The sequence below is a fragment of the Rhodofomes roseus genome, assembly GCF_022264815.1.
Source record: "Rhodofomes roseus strain CIRM-BRFM 1785 chromosome Unknown C8Q71scaffold_20, whole genome shotgun sequence".
Taxonomy (NCBI): Eukaryota; Fungi; Basidiomycota; class Agaricomycetes; order Polyporales; family Fomitopsidaceae; genus Rhodofomes; species Rhodofomes roseus.
Genome location: NW_025952976.1, coordinates 230,963 through 248,150, shown reverse-complemented (window position 1 = coordinate 248,150; position 17,188 = coordinate 230,963). Strand labels below are relative to the sequence as shown.

The window sequence follows — 17,188 nt, the reverse complement described above, 5'->3', positions numbered from 1 at the left end:
GGAACCCTACTGACTGGAGCGAAGCCTAGCAACCTCCGTTAGTCCTGTCCGGGCGTCGAGGAAGCTTGAAACTCGACCGTGTCCATGCCACTCCAGCCCACCGAGCATCTCTGTACATTCTGCTCCTTGTTGTCGACCATCATCCTGCGTATCTGACCCAACTTCGCGCGACATACCACGAGAAAACACGACGAAACGCGTCCATACCGACATGCCGAGTTCTTCGCGTCATACTAGTACGCGCACCGTCAGCCCGCCGCTGACAACTGTGAGCTACTCGAACGCGACCACAGTCGCGCAGCAGAAGTTGAATGTCGTCACGCGTCTGGCTATTGAAGGGAAGTCGAAGAAGGGCTGGGATGGTGCGTCAATCAAAATGTACTTGAAGGTGAGTTGCCAATTCGATCAAGGCTGCCCTGCAGCAAGGTAGACGCGCCGACCCTACTGCAGACCATGTGCATGATGTTGTCCATGTCTAGGGTGCTCTTGGCAATAGCAGAGCGTGCTTCTGCGCGTCAATAGTCATCAGGACTTTGGTTGTGGCCGGACGCAGCACAACGCGTCAGAGACGCGTAGATTGCAGGTCGGCCACAACTAGAGTCATGTACGATCGTCGCTCAGTCCGCTGACATTTGCACAACAGATTTCCTTACCCCTTGACAGCGTTACCCCGGGAGCGTCAGTCCCTCTGTTCCCAGGTGTGTGCACCGTTCTCCAGATCATTCGCTCCTGCTGAGATGCCGGCAGAGGAGAACCTGAAGGTCCTGGACACACAAGTCCATCCTCTGGACAACAACTCGGTGCCTTACAACTTCTCCTCAGCCGACTCTCCTCTGTTGCACAAGGCTGCCCGTGCACTTAATTTGGCAGCTCGATTGCCGACGCCCTATGTCTCATATTCGGGCAACCTGTCATCCTCGTCTACGACCATCCTTCCTCTAGACGCCAAATATACGGGGAGTATCCTTGTCAGCGGATATCACATCTCGTATATCGTACCGAGAGAATTCCCCAGACGAGAGCAAGAGAGCCGTACCAGACGCGGCTCGAATGTCATGCACTTCATGGCAGCTATTGACCTTTGGGTGCCTTTCTTATCGAAGCCACCACTAGCACCCTATCTGGTGAGTAAGTCGACGCATTGCTTGTCCACAACCTCTTACCTCACTACTTCAGCTTGCCATTCCCGTTCCTCGTTGCTTGTCCAACCAAGTCAGGCTGCACATCTTTCCTCCCAATCAATCGACGGCGTCCTCCTATGCCTCCTTGTCATCTGCAGACGAGGACGGTGGTGCATGGGAGCTTACTGCCGACCCGCATGTAACCCGCAGCCAGTCAGCGCGTCTGTCCCGATCCCACTCATACAACAACTTTGCTGACGACGAATCAAGCGACGCGTCGACGACGGCAGGGTTCCCCGAAGGATGCGGTATCCAGGGTTCATTTCCGAGTACTGACCGTATTCGCGTTCGATGGGCGACACCACCGAAACCTGGCCAGGTACCCGAGACTGCGGACGGCCGTCGCAGAGCTGGGGTCCGGGACGTCAAAGGCGATATGCTGTGCACTGTACTCAGGAAGCACAAGGGAAAGGGCAGAGAAGGAGGCTCCGACGGCTTAGTCGTCAAGGTCGACTATAGTGCGACTTGCAAGGGGGTCTGGTTCCCTGGAGTGGCGACGCTCCTTGGCATGGACCTCGGTCTCGAGGCCGATGACTGCGACGTCTCCTGGGCTCCAGATGAGGAGCCTAGATGGACTGTAACTGGCGGCGTTGGCTTCACTGGCTTTGCTGTCGGAGGTCCCCCGCAGCCACCATCACGGCAACCTGTCTCTCGACAATCTTCGGCCGAGTATCCACCACCGATTTATGTTCTACCGTCATCACCGAATGGCAAGCTGGTCAACGGCAATTCGCACATTCCAATCCGGTCGAGCTCTAACAGCTCCACGGCGTCGACGAACTCGAGTTCGCTACTGCGAGCGCCACTTCCCACGCACAACGTCGCCGAGTATTCGTTCGAGAGCTCATCAGTGTCGACACCTTCGGGCACTGTGTCCTCGCTGCCATCTGTGTCTGCGCCCTCGAGCCCGGAGCGCGCCCGCAGACGGCGATCCTCGTCCAGGCACGGAGCTCACAACGGTACGGACACAGAAATCGACGATACGCAGGATGACATGCGACCGCCCAGGGCACCGATCACTGTTCATCTGAACATGAACGAACTGTCGCCGCCCCCGAAGAATGCCTTCACTTTCAGCGTCTCCGGGACCATCCTCATCTGTCCCCGCCGATCGTCGATGACGCCAGATTCGCGGCGATCGTCCCCGGCTTCATCTGAAGATGAGCACAACGACGACCCGATATCCCTCCCGATCTTCCGGATCTTCTCCACCGATCAGGAGACGACGTCTACGATCGTTCGGAATGAAGCACCCCAGGCTTCCGTCCATGTCTTCACCCGGAACAGCAAGAACCGCGAGGCCAACGTCCGGAGAGCGGTGCTTATGAAGGGGAACCAAGTCTCTTGTGGGAGCGAGGGCGCGCGCATCGTTTTTGCCCGTATATCCGCTTCAGAACTCCGTGGACGCCGTCCTAGCGATGAAGGCTCCGATATGTCCTACAATCGTTCGGGCTTCTCGCTTGGGCTGAAGTCCATGTCGTCTACGTCAAAGCTCAGAGACGTCTCAATGATGTCAACCGCCAAACTTCAGCCACATAGAGACGGTCCGCTCATGATACCCTACGTGACTACCACGATCACTTCCCTATTGGGAGAAGGCCACGCGTTCAAAAATGGCTACGCTGTTGAGCTCGCGTTACCAGCGCCGTCGGACGCGGACTCCGAATGGCTCGAATTTGGGTTAGCGCTCCCTGGTCCAGTTGCGGTTCCCAAAGCCGACGCTGGCCCCGGCGATCGCCAGAGCGTAAGCTCACCCCCTCGCGTCGAGATCGCGAGTGCTAGCGTGGAGGGTGTCCCGGTTCGATGCCAAACGAGTGCCGCTGTCAAGCCGCAAGCCGGCTTGGTCGGGTTGGGTCTGCCGTTTGAGGAGTCAAGTGGCAAGGACTGGATCAGCTGGGTCAGCGTTCACGTCGGTCAGATTGGCGGTGGAAACGTGAAGATCATATACCTTGTCAAAGGCAGCGAAGAAGCCGCGATTGATGACGACAAAGCAGAGAAGAAAGGGAAACAGCCACAGCATTCTCTTCACCCTCTGGAGATTCTACTTCCGAGTTTCGCCATGCCCGTAGGTCTGCTGCAGGTCGATATACGGGTTCAAGAAGGTGACTACCCTTCTCATTTTGCTCTCGGCCCATGGATTGACTTTATACGCAGGCTTCAAGCTATCGTCGTTTGACACAAATCTCATGCACCAGCAAACATCCCCGCAAGGTCTACGTCTCCTGCATTATGCTCTGGGCGAGTTCCATTATCCTCACCTATCAATGCATGTCGCCCGCATTGCGTTACCGCAAGAAAAGGCTTCGGCGACATCCAACACGTTGTGGCACTTTGCTAAGGCTGCTGGTGTACTCCTTGTCTTCGCCATCATATTCTCCTTGGCGACCGACCTTCGACGTGCTACCTCCGAACTTCAAGCCCTGAGGCAGTCCGCCATTCGCCTTTCTCCCGATGGCCATGTCTTGCCCGAGACTATCACCGTAACGGCCACTGATCCTGCAGACGACCCAAAGAAATGGTGGTTCAACCAAGCCGCGACTCATCCACCCGCTCATACGTCAATTGCTCTGGACGACTCCCCTGTTGAGCAAGTCTTTGTTTTGGCCAGTGGGTCACCTCCAGAGCCATCGACGCACTTATCTACGCCGACCAGTATAACCCCAACTCTTCAACCTAAATCCCTCCAAGCCGCAGATACATCCACGACATACAGCGAATCATACTCACTCATACCTGCACAGTACTTCACACTCTTCTGGTCTTGGCAGCGTCTTCTGCCGTCAAAGCTCATAGACGCGCAGGTCTCCCAGTCCGCGAAGGATGCGGCAAGCGCAGTCTTCAGCAGTATGGGCACTGTCTGGCAACTATTCCGAAAAATCATCCATTACCCTTTGGACCCTCCATGATCTTATGCGTTGCCCTACTGTTGTTGTGCATTTGCTGTGTAGTCGTACTGCTCTGTATCCATCCATTACTTATTATACTAACTGTATGCGCTCCATGCCTTTCATTCAGTCATGCGGGCAATGCTCTAGGATGAGAGGCCAAGATTGCGGTTTTATTGCCAATTACGGGACACTATATTACGATCTACGGTAGATATTTTGTATTCTGCTAAATGCGAACGTCCAACCAGACAACACGACGATATAGACATGAAAAAACGAGAAACGTTCGAACACACCTCAGAACTTAGATTGTGGCAGATCATCCCAGTTCACTAGGGGTCTCGGAGGATCAGCCCTCCGAAGCGACGCCTTGAATGCCTTGGGATCCTCAACGAAGCGAACGCCCTCCTTGACGGTGCCCTCATAGTCGGCATCCGCAGGGTTCTTCTCCATGATCCCCGGCAGAGCGGCCATGAGCTCCTGGGCGACCTCAGGGGAGATAGATGGAGACAGCGAAGACAGCGTCTCCTGCCAGTACTTCCCGAACTGCGTGAGGAGTGGCTCGCCCTCGCCGGTGAGCTCCTCCCTCCACTTCTGGGTATCGACCGCAATGCCCTTGTCGACGAGCAAAGCCTCGAAGGCCTCCATCGCCGCGAGGCCGATCTTCTTGGGGCGAGGCTTCTGCGAGTGGAGATGCACCGCGATCTTGGCCCGAGTGGAGGAAGAGGGGTGGACCCGGCTCATGAACATCGCGATGACGTCCGCCTTCGTGATACTCTTCACGAGACTCGCGTCGTGGTCACCTGTAGCGACACGGTTACAACATATTCAGAGACAGGAGCAACAGGAGATACTCACGTCTTAGGAAGTCCAGGTAGCCAGAATCGATCTGGGTCCAGTAACGGTTGGTCTCCTCGCCGAGGTTCTTTGCTGCCTCTCTCCACCTGCGCTCGAGTCCGGCCTGCTGTTCCCTGAACTCGGCGGCCTTCATGTCCTCGAGCTTGTCCTTCATCTCCTCAAGGAAGGCGTCGACGCGCTCCTCGAGGTACACCGGGCCGCGCTCGCTCTGAATGACGATCCGGATGCCGATATTCGATTCGCCCGGGGAAACCATCTGGGATAGCGAGACGATATAGCCGAGCTGCTCGCGCGTGCGAAGGACATTGAATGCGGGCTCCGAGAGGATCTGTGTGAGCAGCGCAGACGTGACCCTGAGGCGAGGCTCCAGGTATGAACCGATGTGCATATAGTATGCCAAAGAGGAGTTAGGTTCGTTCTGGTTGGGGACGACCGTCTTCCAGACTAGGTTCGAACCTTGCGGACACGCGGTGAGCATCATTGAGGACGAATTGCAAGGTCAGACATACCATCGGGCGGGATGAGTGCCGTGTCCACCATGGCAGATGGGTCCATAGGAGAGAAGTCGAGGATGTTTTCCATCGTCTCCGCCAATTGAATAGCGCCCTATCCGATGGTCAGTACTCACACGTTGACGAGTATGCCTTTGATTGGACTCACATCTCGGGTCATGTTACCGACGACCAGCATCCGCGAGTGAGCCCTGGACAACAGACGAGCGGCATGCGCCTCCATCTCCTCGATCGTGATCGCTGCAACGGGGATGAGCACGATCGTTCAACACATTGGCCAATCACAAAAAGGACTCACAAGAAACTTCAGCCAGTTTCTCCGCAAGGATCCACTGCTGCTCGGTAAGCAGGTGGCGACCGTAGTAGTCGGACACACGGAATGACGGGCCCATGTAGAAATTCTCGTAGTCGCGCTTGGCCTGTGATTCGCTCGCAGTTAGCCGAGCCGTGGATGCCTCCCAACAGGCTTTTTACTCACCTGGTCCTTCATGACTTCCAGCCTTTCCGCTCGGAGCTGGACGTTTCGCACGCGCTCGAAGACGTCGCGAGCGAGAACGTGGAGCTTGTCGTTATACCCGGACAGCACGACGGATACCCCGAGCGTCTGCGCAGAGAAGTTGTAACTCAATCCCGCGAGATCCGCATCGTATGCGAACTCGGTGAGAGTGTCGTTAACGAGATCGGAGAAGAGCCTGAGAAGAAGTCAGTGACTGCGGTGCACAGGCTTGACGGAGAAGCCTACCGGGTCATGACACTGGCTCTCGCGGAAGAGTTGGCTTCCGGTCTGGAGCAGCTGTTAGCAACGTGCACACAACTCTAATATCATATTGAGCTTACGTTCGGATGTCAATGAGAACGTGTGCCTTGGGAACCCAGAAGGTGTCGTCCTTCTTATGCCACAGGCTCGTGCGAGGCATGTCGCGGATGAGAAGGGGCCGCTTCAGAGGCTGCGAGAAACGAACGGTCAGCGGGTTCTCAAGGATTAGAGTTGGCAGATGTAACCGACCTGATCCACCGGCCGCTTCTGCACGTCGAGGTTCGTCGGGATGAACTCGTTCGGACCGGGGAGGAAGAGCTCGGGGATGTCGTTCGGAGCTTGTGCTTCCGCCATGAAGCCCGCGTCGAGCTTCTCGACGCGGTACTCAGTGCCGTACCACGGCTCTGACTCCCACTCGCTCGCGCCACGGACACGCTCGTGCACGTCCTTCTGCGCCATCAAGACGACGCGGCCACGGTCAACAGTCAGGCTGTCGAGGACCTGGCGCATCTCGCCCTCTCCGCCATTGACGGGATCGGTCTCGTCCCATTCCCAGACGAGCTGCGGCGCGCTGAGCACGAGTTCTCGAGAAACGGGCCACGAGAGGTGTTCGGTAACCCATACGGCGTAATCGTCCGGGCGACGCTTTTCCGCGAACCGGAAACGGGTGGCCTTGAGGAGGCTGATTTCGCGTTGGTACCACGCCGGGAAGTTGGATGAACGGAGCAGATTAAGGTACTTGAAGATCGTGAGCGTGACTTCCCGGTAGTTATCTGGTGGTTCGAACGGTCATTTCGGAGGTCTCACTGCGACGGGAACGCGGGAACTTACCAAAGCCTAGCTTGGTCATGTTCAGCGTGATCTTGATCATGGCGAAGCCGCGAGCGAGGTTCTGCGGTCCCGCGCTCAGCGCGGTGATCCAGCCCTTGTTCTTCAGGTATGAGTGGAGCGACCCTGGGCCCTCGTGGCCCAGGAAATGACTCAGGAAGTTTCCAGGCTGGTAGCGCCATTGAGATGCCAACCAGGGAAGCGGGAACGACACCTCCACCGCGTGGAAAGTCATGATCGTTTGCACCGATACCAGACTCTGGAGCCGCAGCATTCAGCGGACAATACCAGCGTGATCGTCGGAAATTAACTGACCGCTCTCTCATTGGGTCCAAAGGGATGATCGTTGATCATCGGAAGAGGGTCCTGGCCCCGATTGGGGATGGGAGCGAACAGCTCGGCGACCATGCTCGAGAGCTCGTCCAGCGATTCTGCCGGACATAGAATATTAAGCTTCCACGATGCGGATCGTGCCAGGAAGAGATCTACCTTTCCCGATCACGCAAAGTCGCATCCGTCCCGCGCAGTACTCCTTGCTCCACCATTCGACGAGCCTGCGGCGCGTCTCCCGGCCGACGCTCCCTCCGTCGCCGTCCATCTCGCTCGAGGTGGAGAAGGACGACGGCGTGGGAGACGGGACGCGAGAAGAGGTGGGAGTGGTAGCAAGGCTACCGTCGGCCGATTTGGGCACCGAGGGCGTGGAGGGCGCGAGGAGGCCCTTCGCTTTGAGGTCCCTGCCGACCTTGGACAGGCTGTCGCGATTGCCACTGCCGAATTTGCTCCAGGGGTGCCCAGGCTTGCTGAGGTGCTTATTCAACTGGAAAATTCGCCACATGTCCGACTGGTGGTTCTTCTTGTGCTCCGAGTCCACCGCGTTGAGTTCGCGAGACGTACATGAGGGAGAGAAGAGCGGGCAGTGGAAGAAGGCTGCGAAGCGTGCGAGCGCGCCCGGAAGCGCATCGGTCGCAACGCTGAAATAGTAGTTCGTGTTAGAGGTGCCCGTGAAGGCGTTGGAGTTTCCGTTGTTTTTGGCGAGGTACTTTTGCGCTATGAGATAACGCAAGCGGCTATTGTGTAGCGCTTACCTCCGAGTACTCGTTCTCCCGGGGATAGAGTTCTGTACCCTACGGAAGAGGTCGGCACAATATTGAGATGAACGGGGTCGCGTGCCACGTACCATGAAGAGGAGATGCTCGCAGAAGTGCGCTAGACCGGGCATATCATCCTGAACGACGCACACAGTCAGCGAGTAGTCCGGTGAGCATGGCTCGGCCGCTGGAGTCCAGCAGCGGAGCCATGACGGCTTCTGGATGAACGTAGGACACTCACGGGGTCGTAGAGATGACCGACGGACACATCCAAGCTAGCGGCGGCCTTGTCCGCCTTGGCGTCGTGGACCACCATCGCCTGGAGTCCATTGTCGAGCTGGATGATCCTGTAGTCGCGGTCGTCGTTGCGGGACTTGTGGATGGGCATGGTGAACATGTAGTAGGGCTTTGACGCGGTGTTCGCGACGCGCTCCCACTCGGGGATGAGCGGCCTGTGTGGGGGCATGACGGCGGAGGAGTAGGGGAAGAACGCAGAGGGCGGGGGCCTGCCAGACCGCAAAGAGTTTAGGAACGGGCGGGAGAGGGACGAGGGGGCGGAGAGGGATGTGCAACGCGCCAGGAGGGGCAGCATTTTATAGGAGATATAATGGGGAATAAGGCGAGTTGGGAGCTTACATCATTCTTGCGAGGACCGTGCAGGTAGTGGGAACCAGGCAGCCTATCGCACCGCGTCGCGCGTTTGGTCGACGGGCAAGCAACGCACAGAGCAAACCCGGGTCGCCTTCCTTTCTGGGAAATCCTCCCTCCCACCGCGCTTGTCTATTCCCAGCAACAGTTCGCACCGGGCCCGTTACTGCAATCAGACTTCCGCCCCGAAGCGCGCCAGAGTTGTATGACCGTGCACAACCTCCCATAATGACGTCTGCCCACGGCAGCGAGCGACTTTCTCAGAACTGCTGAGCAGCGCCGTGACCAGCCGCGGCCGCACAGGAACGCTGCTGCCCAAACCTCCATGTCGCCGACACGCTCGCCCAACGCTCGCCCGGACCTCGGACAAACGCCGAACGCAGTGGGCGGTGCGCTCGCAGGTCTCCTGACATCGTACAACGCTGCACCGCCGACCAGCGTAGCTTCGCGGGGGTCGCCGCGAGGCCTTTTACGTGACTATGACAGAGGACAATCCTCGCCATGTGCGGCTGCAGGCTAAGCGACTTGAATCATAGCCCCGGCGACGCATCCACTCACCAGCGACAGCGGCCAGCCGGGAACATTGTACGCTAGAAGTCGCACAATAACGGATCGAGATAACAGAGTAGACATAGCACTAGACACAGCTGGACACGAGGATGCAGGACGAGGCTGGGAAGTATGGTACACCGAAGACAGCAAGCGAGATATGAGATATGTCCACTAATGTAACGAGAACGGCCCGAGGGAGAAACAACGACGAACGCAATAGGTACACATCATAGACTCCGCCCGTGTCACTTTTTCCTGATCAGCTTCCCTCCAGGTTTGCCATTAGCTAGCGCTTGCTGCTGCGCCTGTGTGGCCACAAAGTTCTTGAGTCGTCGGAAGAGCAACACATGGGGCTCTGGCGCTGTGGGAGCGGCGCGGATCGGTACAGCGTGCTCGCGAGGAACGACTCTGGGGCCACTCACCATGTACCTCGTAGTGCTCCCATCCCAGGCTCTGCGTGATACCGATTCCCCTCCATTCCTGCTCGCTCAGCAGCCGCAGCGTGCCGCTCTTGTCGGGGTTAAAGAAGGTCTTTGGGATCATCTTGAAGAGCGGCTTCGGAAGGATAACGTGACGGTACTCGTATTCGTCGTCCGAGTAGCGATCAGAGTAGTGGATTCTGTACAAAGGGCACGATGTGAGTGGCCGACCCCCACGAACACGAGAACGACGAGCCAACTTCTCGATGTATTCGTCCAGCTTCTTCGCAGCTTCAGCAGCTGCGTTGGCTTGCGCTTGCGCGTCCTTGTTCGACATCGCCGTGTTGGGTGGTATGGATGAAGTGCTTTGAAGATCGCCGACAACCCTCGCGAGAGCTCCGAGACGCGTCCCGTCACTCCGGCGTGACGTGCACGTGATGCATTCAACACGGTGAGATTCAATCTCCGCGCTTTCCCTGGAACGAGACGCGCCTCCCTCTATTTCTTGCTCTCGAACACCGACATTTCTCATACTCCCATTCCGATGTATGAGTTTGAGGACATCGAGCATGAGTACGGCCTGTATGAAGACGGTTCCATCGAACGTTCTGGTGTCGCATTTTCGCAAGTGCCTGCCGACGGCGACCTCGAGGATATAGACGAGCTCATCGAGCAGTATGGTGACTATATGCGCCTGTCATCGGTCGTTTTTGTGTGGAAAAACAGCCGCTGATTACCTAGTGTTATGTCAGAAAACTTCTCGCCTTCTCCGATGCACCGTCGTGGCGTCGCAGTAGACAGTCGCCCGGCTTACGGCTTCGCCCCACGGTTCGCGCCCAACCCTGGGCTCCAGACTTCCTACGACCACGACGAGATAACGGAATATGGCGACAGGGAAGCTATAGATCGCTTACCACCCCATCCTCAAGCGAGTGGACACGTTGCTGGCCCGTCTAACTATCGCACTCCGAACTTCGACCGGCATTCGTATGGGACACAATCCGGTAAGGGCGGACCTGCAACAACCGTTGTGCCTAGTATTCTATGAGTGTCTTCAGTATCTAGGCCTTCATTTCGCGAGCCCGGACAGCTCGTGGCCTCAACGATGCAACATGCCCGCGAGCGCATCCCGAATCCAGAGACCACGGGGCATCGATTACAGCACCCTGCCAGACACGCCAACAGTGACGCATTGACACAAGAGCGAGGAGCAAACCCGCGCAACGTTCACGGGATCCGTTTACGGCCGGTCTCTGAGCTACGTGAGTCGAAGCGTTGTGAACCGTTCATCCTGCTATTCGGGTGGCTATATGCGCGAATCCCTGACGCATACATCCACTCCGTTCCTCCGTATCGAGCAGCTGACGTCTACCGGGGGATGTTCAAGTTTGGCGTCTTCAACGCCGTGCAGTCCAAGTGCTTTGATACGGTGCGTTTCCGTGAGTTCGGGTTTGACTGCCCTCGACCAATCACAGCCCTCCCATTAGGTGATGCACACAGACGAGAACATGGTAGGTTCCACGCGCCTGATTGAATATTGCTAAGCTTGTTACGTTCTCCGCTTCTCCAGGTCATAAGCGGTCAGTCCTTCGCTTCTTGTGAGATCCAGGATCTCACGCGGAGCCGCACACAGCGCCAACGGGAAGTGGGAAGACGGTCCTCTTTGAACTGGCCATTATCCGGATGCTCATGGAGGCGGGTGGGAACAGCAAGTCTGTCAAGTGCATCTATGTAGCGCCGACGAAGGTGAGGGGTGCGAGCGCAAGGAGTTCAGTAGCGGACCGTATCCGAGAAGGGTGGCTAATCGCTCGGGCCTCGGATACAGGCACTATGCTCTGAGAAATGCAGGGATTGGACTATGAAATTCGCGGCCCTAGGAGTGAATTGTGAGCGGGAAGGTCATTCATATGCTATATTCTATTCATCATTGGCGATCAGGCTGTGAAATGACAGGGGATACAGTTCATTTTGGTAGAGGCGCATGGGGTAGCGCGCGGGACGCGACAATAATGTATGTGGCCTTGACCTCTAGGTCACGCTAGCTAATGCGCAGCTGAACGTGCACGACAGCATCACGACGGTGAGGTTACTTGTCTAATCCCATGATATAGGACGCTGAGCCGCGTTGTCCTGGACAGGGAGAGAAATGGGACAGCTTGACGCGGAATTGGTATGTCAGCACACCATTGACTCGCGGCCACCGGCGTCGGGAAAGCTGACAGAGCTCTGCAACGGTAGGCGTGACCATGGGCAGATTCTGGCTCAGGTTCAGCTCTTCCTTGTGGATGAGGTGGATCCCCGTTGGCATAGGCTACCGGGCGAAGCGCTGACGCCTCCTGCAGGTACATATATTGAATGAGTCGCGTGGGAGCACCTTGGAAGTCATCCTCTCACGCATGAAACTGCGTGGATCGTCCGTCCGCTTCGTGGTCGTGTCAGCGACCGTGCCGAACATCGAGGATGTTGCCACTTGGATTGGCGACGGTACCCCAGACGGTTCTGCCACGATCATGCAGGTGAGCTCGCAACCATTGATCGCCGTCTCTCGGCCGCCGAGTCGCATCCACCTGTCGTTGACGTCCGGCGATGTCGTGCAGTTCGGTGAGGAGTATCGGCCCTGCAAGCTGACGAAGATCGTGTATGGGATCCCGCACAAGAGGGAACAGAACGACTTCGCCTTCCAAAAAACGCTGGACTACAAATTGTATGGGATCTTGCAGCAACACTCGGTCAACAAGCCTATCTTGGTCTTCTGTTCAACGAGGAAAGGTAATTTCGGTTGGGTCGCATGTCTGCTAGCCTTCGTTCATAGAGAACTTAGGTGTATTTAGCACAGCCCAACAAATCATAAAAGAATATGAGGCAGCCGGAGATAAGAAACAACCTTTGCCGTGGTCTCGTCCTCCCAGGTGAGCTCTGTACATGCTTCCAGAAACAGTTGGATCCGCGCTGAAATGAAACTTCCGTATTGATCAGAATAGAGCACACCTTTCAGGACAAGTCTCTACAGAGTATGCAATGCATCTCAGTCATTTACGGTCATTAACCTTCAATATCCATCTGACCATACCACAGAGCTAGCTGCTTGCGGGGTAGGTATCCACCATGCGGGAATGGCCATCGAGGACCGCCGAGCAACCGAGGACATGTACATGAAGAAACTCCTGAAGATTCTGTTCGCTACCTCAGTTAGTCTATGTCCACATTCTTCCCGCATGACGCTCACCATGATCTGAAGACCCTTGCTGTTGGCGTTAACCTTCGTACGCACATACCCCTGGATCGTAATGCGTTACGTGCATTGACTAACCGACCTGCCGGTTCGTTTTACTTAGCCGCTCACACTGTGATCCTCAAGGGCGTCAAGATTTTCCAGAACAATGCCATGCAGGAGTACTCCGATCTAGATATCATGCAGATGATGGGACGCGCGGTGGGTACCAATCACGTTGCGTGCATTAGACATGGTCAGGAAATGACCGAGCTTCGTATCTCACGCAGGGCCGACCTCAGTTCGGTGCGTTCCACGATGCTATTCTTAACGCTTGGCTAACTGCCAAGCGACACAGACAAAGAAGGGGTGGCTATCATCATGTGCGAGAGCGAGCTCGAAGCCAAATACAGGGCACTTGTGCAAGGCCAGACGGTCCTGGAGAGTAGTCTCCATCTTAACCTATCTGAGCATATCAATTCAGAAGTTGGCCTCGGGACTATCACCGATCTTGAGACCGCAAAGAAGTGGCTGCACAATTCCTTCCTTTACCGACGGATCCAGAAAAACCCGAGACACTACGCCATTGGCAAGGATAGCAGTCAGACCTGGCAGCAGAGGGTCGACGATATGGTAGCGCAGAGCATTACGAAGTTGCAGGAGGTAGGGCTGGTGACCTACTCTGACGGGGAAGACGGTCAGCTATGCTCCACTGAATACGGTGACATCATGAGCAAGGTTCGTTGACCGTCCACCTGAACGTTTGGGTATGCCTGACTCTTGCCCAGCTCTACGTAAAACAGTCGACGGTACGTTGCCCGTGCGTATCAGTTTCTGCGAGGGCAGGCTAACTTCGCGATTGTAACCTAGATGAGTTTGATATTGAAGCTATCCGACCGCGCTACTATGAGGGACATGGTGGGTCTTTAATGACACTGAAACTTCGATGCACTTGACCATGTATGAGCTAGCTTGAGGCAGTATCAAACGCGGAGGAGTGCGAGTGGTCCTACGCGCTGAGGGCGTCGCCTGATGACCGTTCATTCTAGGTTCTCCGATATTAAGCTTCGAGGAGGAGAGAAACAGGTGGGCTGCTCTGGAGCTGCATGGAATACTGCTGACCATCGGGGCCGTAATCTTAGGTCTATAACAAGATGCGCACTCACCACGACATTCGCTACCAAATCAAGAAGATCGAAAAACCAGCTGATAAGGTGTTCACGCTCATCCAGGTGCGTTTGCCTTCCCCCCTGCTCGAACCACTCTTACTGACTTCGGCCGGATACACTCGACATAGGCCGTCCTGGCTTGTATCAATCTCTCAGACCCCGAGTACAAGAGTGGAGACAACAACCCCGTGTTAGAGGCCTACTCTATTTTCCGTCACATATCACGGATTGCGAAGGGTGTGTGGTTTGCATCGTTGTATGTCAATTTCCTACCGAGCATACCATAGCTGTTGTCGAAGTCGCAATTGTGAAGAAATCTGGCGCACAGCTGAAGAATGGTCTGGAACTGTACGTGGTGGAACAGTATCACTTACTGCTTTCTTGACGCTCACGCGCAATACAGGATGCGCTGTCTCAACGCGAAGGCCTGGGAGGACCGGCATTTTGTGCTACGCCAGATCGACACAATTGGAGAAAAATCGTAAGTCGCTCTTTCAGTCATTCGGCGTGGTGCTCATGTCGTCATGGCCTCGAAGGTTGCAGGTGCCGTCTCTGTGCAAGTAGTGAGATCCGCGCTTTGTTAACGTTCACAGGTTCTAGCTGAGCATGGTATCACGACCATTGCCTCTCTGCGGCAGCAGGATCCGTTCCGCATTGATGTGGTGCGCCAAATCATCGACTGGACGATAGACTCTGATTGAGACAGGTATCAGATGCTGAACCGCAAGACCCCATTTGGGCTCAACGTCATCGCTTCAGTCCAGCAACTTCCTCAATACACTCTCAAGATCGTTGAGAAGGGTTTAACCACCCATAAGGCCCAGAAACCAGTCGAGGTGGAGTTAGAGGTTGAATGTGGCCTGATCGTCGAGACCGAATCTGCTAGGGCGAAGAGAGGCAAGACCAGGATGGCGGATATGACCGCGGTACTTTCAGTAACTTCTGAATTGGACTTCATCGATTTCCGCCGCATCCCGTGAACACAATTCTTCCTTCAGTCATCACAGATGCTGACTATTCACGTAGCACGAAAGCACTAAGGGACACCAAGACGTTCGTTCTCAAAGTGTGCTTCACAAAACCCAGCCAGTCTATCTTTATCTATATCAGCTCGGTGCGACAATACCCGGTGCATGCGTCGTTAGCAATTGACAGCCATGCATTATACAGGACATTTGTGCCGGCGTAACCGTATCCGAGAGCTACAAACCCCAAATCAGCGCTACACAGTTCCCGGCAATGGATACTCGGCCGCAGAACAGCACGGTAACACCTTATCCAGTCCATACAAAGTCCATCTCACCTACTCTACCCAGGACATGTTACTGGAAGGTCTTGACGAAGACCCCGACTTCTGGAATATGGCCCCGGACGACGAGGATTCTCCGGCAGGACACAAGCGCGAGCCCGAGTGTTCGTCCACGCCTGAAAACCCTGTGCTTCCGACGACTCTGACGTCTTGGTACAGCTGTAATTGAGCAACCACGGAGGCGGCAAGATGGCCACGCCGACACGAGAACACGACAAGTGAAGGATGCACCAAAAGCAACGGGCAACACGGTCTCTTCGTTACTTGGCTTCAAAAGGCGCCCTGATGGGAAATATGAGTGAGTATGCGAAAATGCAAAAGTTTGTTCGAGATGTCACCGGTTCGTAGATGCAACCACCTATGCAAGGATAAGACAAAATGTCGGCATATGTGGTACGGCCGCCGCTCCTTGCTCGCTATTGTGGGTGCCATACGCTGATGCGGTCCCAGCTGCAAAGACGGTCTCGACAAGCCTCCTCCCATGTCGAGAAAGCGTGTCGAAGCGATCTGCGCGGCTGCCGACCACAACCTCTCAACCGCGCTCTCCCACTCGCCCCTGTCTGGTCACGTTCAGGCCATCCGCCCCGAAGATGTTCCTCGTTCGAGACCGAGAGCGAAGACCAAGCCCTGCGATAGACCGGACGCACGGCTCAAACAGGTGGATTCCCTTCATGCGCAGACGCGCGTCCAGGAGAACCTTAATCTGCCTGCTGGCCGGAGAATCAAGCTCGAAGATCACTGGGCTACTGACTCTGGCACTGTAAAGGACACCGGGTCTGACTCGGATGTCGAGATCGTCTCTAGGGCCTCTTCTCCTGGTGCTCTGGCGGCTAGGCTGGATGACTCTGACGACGACTTACCGGACCCTAGCGAGTTGCTTGGCGCGTTTGTTGGGTCTAAACGCGGAGGTGATCCTGCGTCGGACTCGTCAAGCGCGAAATACTCAAACTCGGAATTCGACTCTCTCATTCGGTCAGCTCAAGTGGACGAGCTTGGGCAAACCGAGCAACCCAACAGCCCTATGGACGAGCGCCCTGAATGGCTCAGAGATGCCCCCGACTCTGCTGTTGACCCGGATGATGGATCTATCCCCGACACAATGATCGAAAAACCCTCGCCTCCTGTGTCGCGGGGCGTCAAGAGGAAGCCTGTATCCGAATTCCCCGCTTTTCTGCCCAAGAAGACCAAGTTTGACACGAAGGACGCAGAGATTGTACTAGTGTCATCGTCACCAATTGCGGAACAAACGGTATTTTCGGGTATCGAGTTATGCTGAAGTCGTTTGACTGACCGCGTGCAGGCTTCGCCTCCAAGGATATCCAGTGTAGCGAAAGGCAAGCAAAAGGAGCCTTTGTTCCTCGCCGAGTCATCGGACAACGAAGAAGAAGCGGCAGCAGAGAATCATGACTTCTCCAAGGATCATGACGACGACGACGACGACGACGAATTTACACTGGACCCTGACATGTTCACTTTAGTCGACGCGGATATACCCTCTTCGACGACTCTCGTGGACGCTCATCCTGACGTCAAGCAGGATTCTTTGGTGCCTTCGGATTTGAGTTGGAGTCACCATTCTCCGGGACATCTCAGGAGGAAGACGGAAGAAGACAGTACACTTCCACGGGTCAAGGAAAAACAGGTCCACTGGGATGACGACGATCCTGATGACGAGCCTGACGTGTTCGATACCGCGTTGGAAGAGCTAGAGGCATGGATGCAGAGCGGTGCAGTTGAGATTATACCCGATGATTAACAGAGCGTCGCA

General features: G+C 55.7%; 4 protein-coding genes across 4 annotated transcripts; 2 read left to right on the top strand and 2 right to left on the bottom strand.

The window, feature by feature from the left end:
• Positions 1-16: 16 nt before the first annotated feature.
• On the top strand, positions 17-4,227 carry C8Q71DRAFT_244364 (uncharacterized protein). The gene is made up of 5 exons (XM_047917257.1): positions 17-388; positions 644-698; positions 748-1,124; positions 1,177-3,283; positions 3,336-4,227. Exons 1-5 carry the CDS (start codon positions 212-214, stop codon positions 4,085-4,087), a joined length of 3,468 nt encoding a protein of 1,155 aa, XP_047775688.1. The 5' UTR covers positions 17-211; the 3' UTR covers positions 4,088-4,227.
• Positions 4,228-4,366: 139 nt separating this feature from the next.
• On the bottom strand, positions 4,367-8,578 carry C8Q71DRAFT_713772 (insulin-degrading enzyme; the record flags this gene model as incomplete). Its single annotated transcript, XM_047920936.1, has 15 exons — positions 4,367-4,872; positions 4,928-5,383; positions 5,437-5,533; positions 5,588-5,679; positions 5,738-5,858; positions 5,918-6,131; positions 6,182-6,223; positions 6,277-6,386; positions 6,446-6,969; positions 7,028-7,283; positions 7,340-7,455; positions 7,514-8,063; positions 8,110-8,148; positions 8,202-8,249; positions 8,354-8,578. The coding sequence occupies 15 exons, from the start codon at positions 8,576-8,578 to the stop codon at positions 4,367-4,369; spliced, it is 3,396 nt and encodes a 1,131-aa protein (XP_047775687.1).
• A 979-nt stretch (positions 8,579-9,557) lies between these two features.
• C8Q71DRAFT_726039 (cyclin-dependent kinase regulatory subunit) lies at positions 9,558-10,068 on the bottom strand (the record flags this gene model as incomplete). The annotated part of the gene is made up of 2 exons (XM_047921739.1): positions 9,558-9,673; positions 9,735-10,068. The coding sequence occupies 2 exons, from the start codon at positions 10,066-10,068 to the stop codon at positions 9,558-9,560; spliced, it is 450 nt and encodes a 149-aa protein (XP_047775686.1).
• Positions 10,069-10,836: 768 nt separating this feature from the next.
• On the top strand, positions 10,837-17,176 carry C8Q71DRAFT_713413 (P-loop containing nucleoside triphosphate hydrolase protein; the record flags this gene model as incomplete). Its single annotated transcript, XM_047920911.1, has 29 exons — positions 10,837-11,160; positions 11,219-11,246; positions 11,365-11,477; positions 11,557-11,617; positions 11,670-11,746; positions 11,870-11,901; positions 11,970-12,021; positions 12,074-12,247; positions 12,329-12,500; positions 12,553-12,640; positions 12,708-12,742; positions 12,807-12,919; positions 12,970-12,994; positions 13,067-13,164; positions 13,233-13,248; positions 13,301-13,680; positions 13,731-13,751; positions 13,813-13,860; positions 14,085-14,174; positions 14,240-14,348; positions 14,399-14,459; positions 14,515-14,557; positions 14,705-14,773; positions 14,825-15,087; positions 15,138-15,225; positions 15,428-15,522; positions 15,769-15,813; positions 15,871-16,392; positions 16,735-17,176. The coding sequence occupies 29 exons, from the start codon at positions 10,837-10,839 to the stop codon at positions 17,174-17,176; spliced, it is 3,684 nt and encodes a 1,227-aa protein (XP_047775685.1).
• Positions 17,177-17,188: the final 12 nt, after the last annotated feature.

Coding starts and splice junctions, on each gene's coding strand:
- C8Q71DRAFT_244364 (XM_047917257.1), top strand. CDS start 212: ATGCCGAGTTCTTCGCGTCATACTAGTACGCGCACCGTCAGCCCGCCG. Junction 389..643: donor CAATCAAAATGTACTTGAAG/GTGAGTTGCCAA, acceptor TTTGCACAACAG/ATTTCCTTACCCCTTGACAG. Junction 3,284..3,335: donor CGATATACGGGTTCAAGAAG/GTGACTACCCTT, acceptor CTTTATACGCAG/GCTTCAAGCTATCGTCGTTT.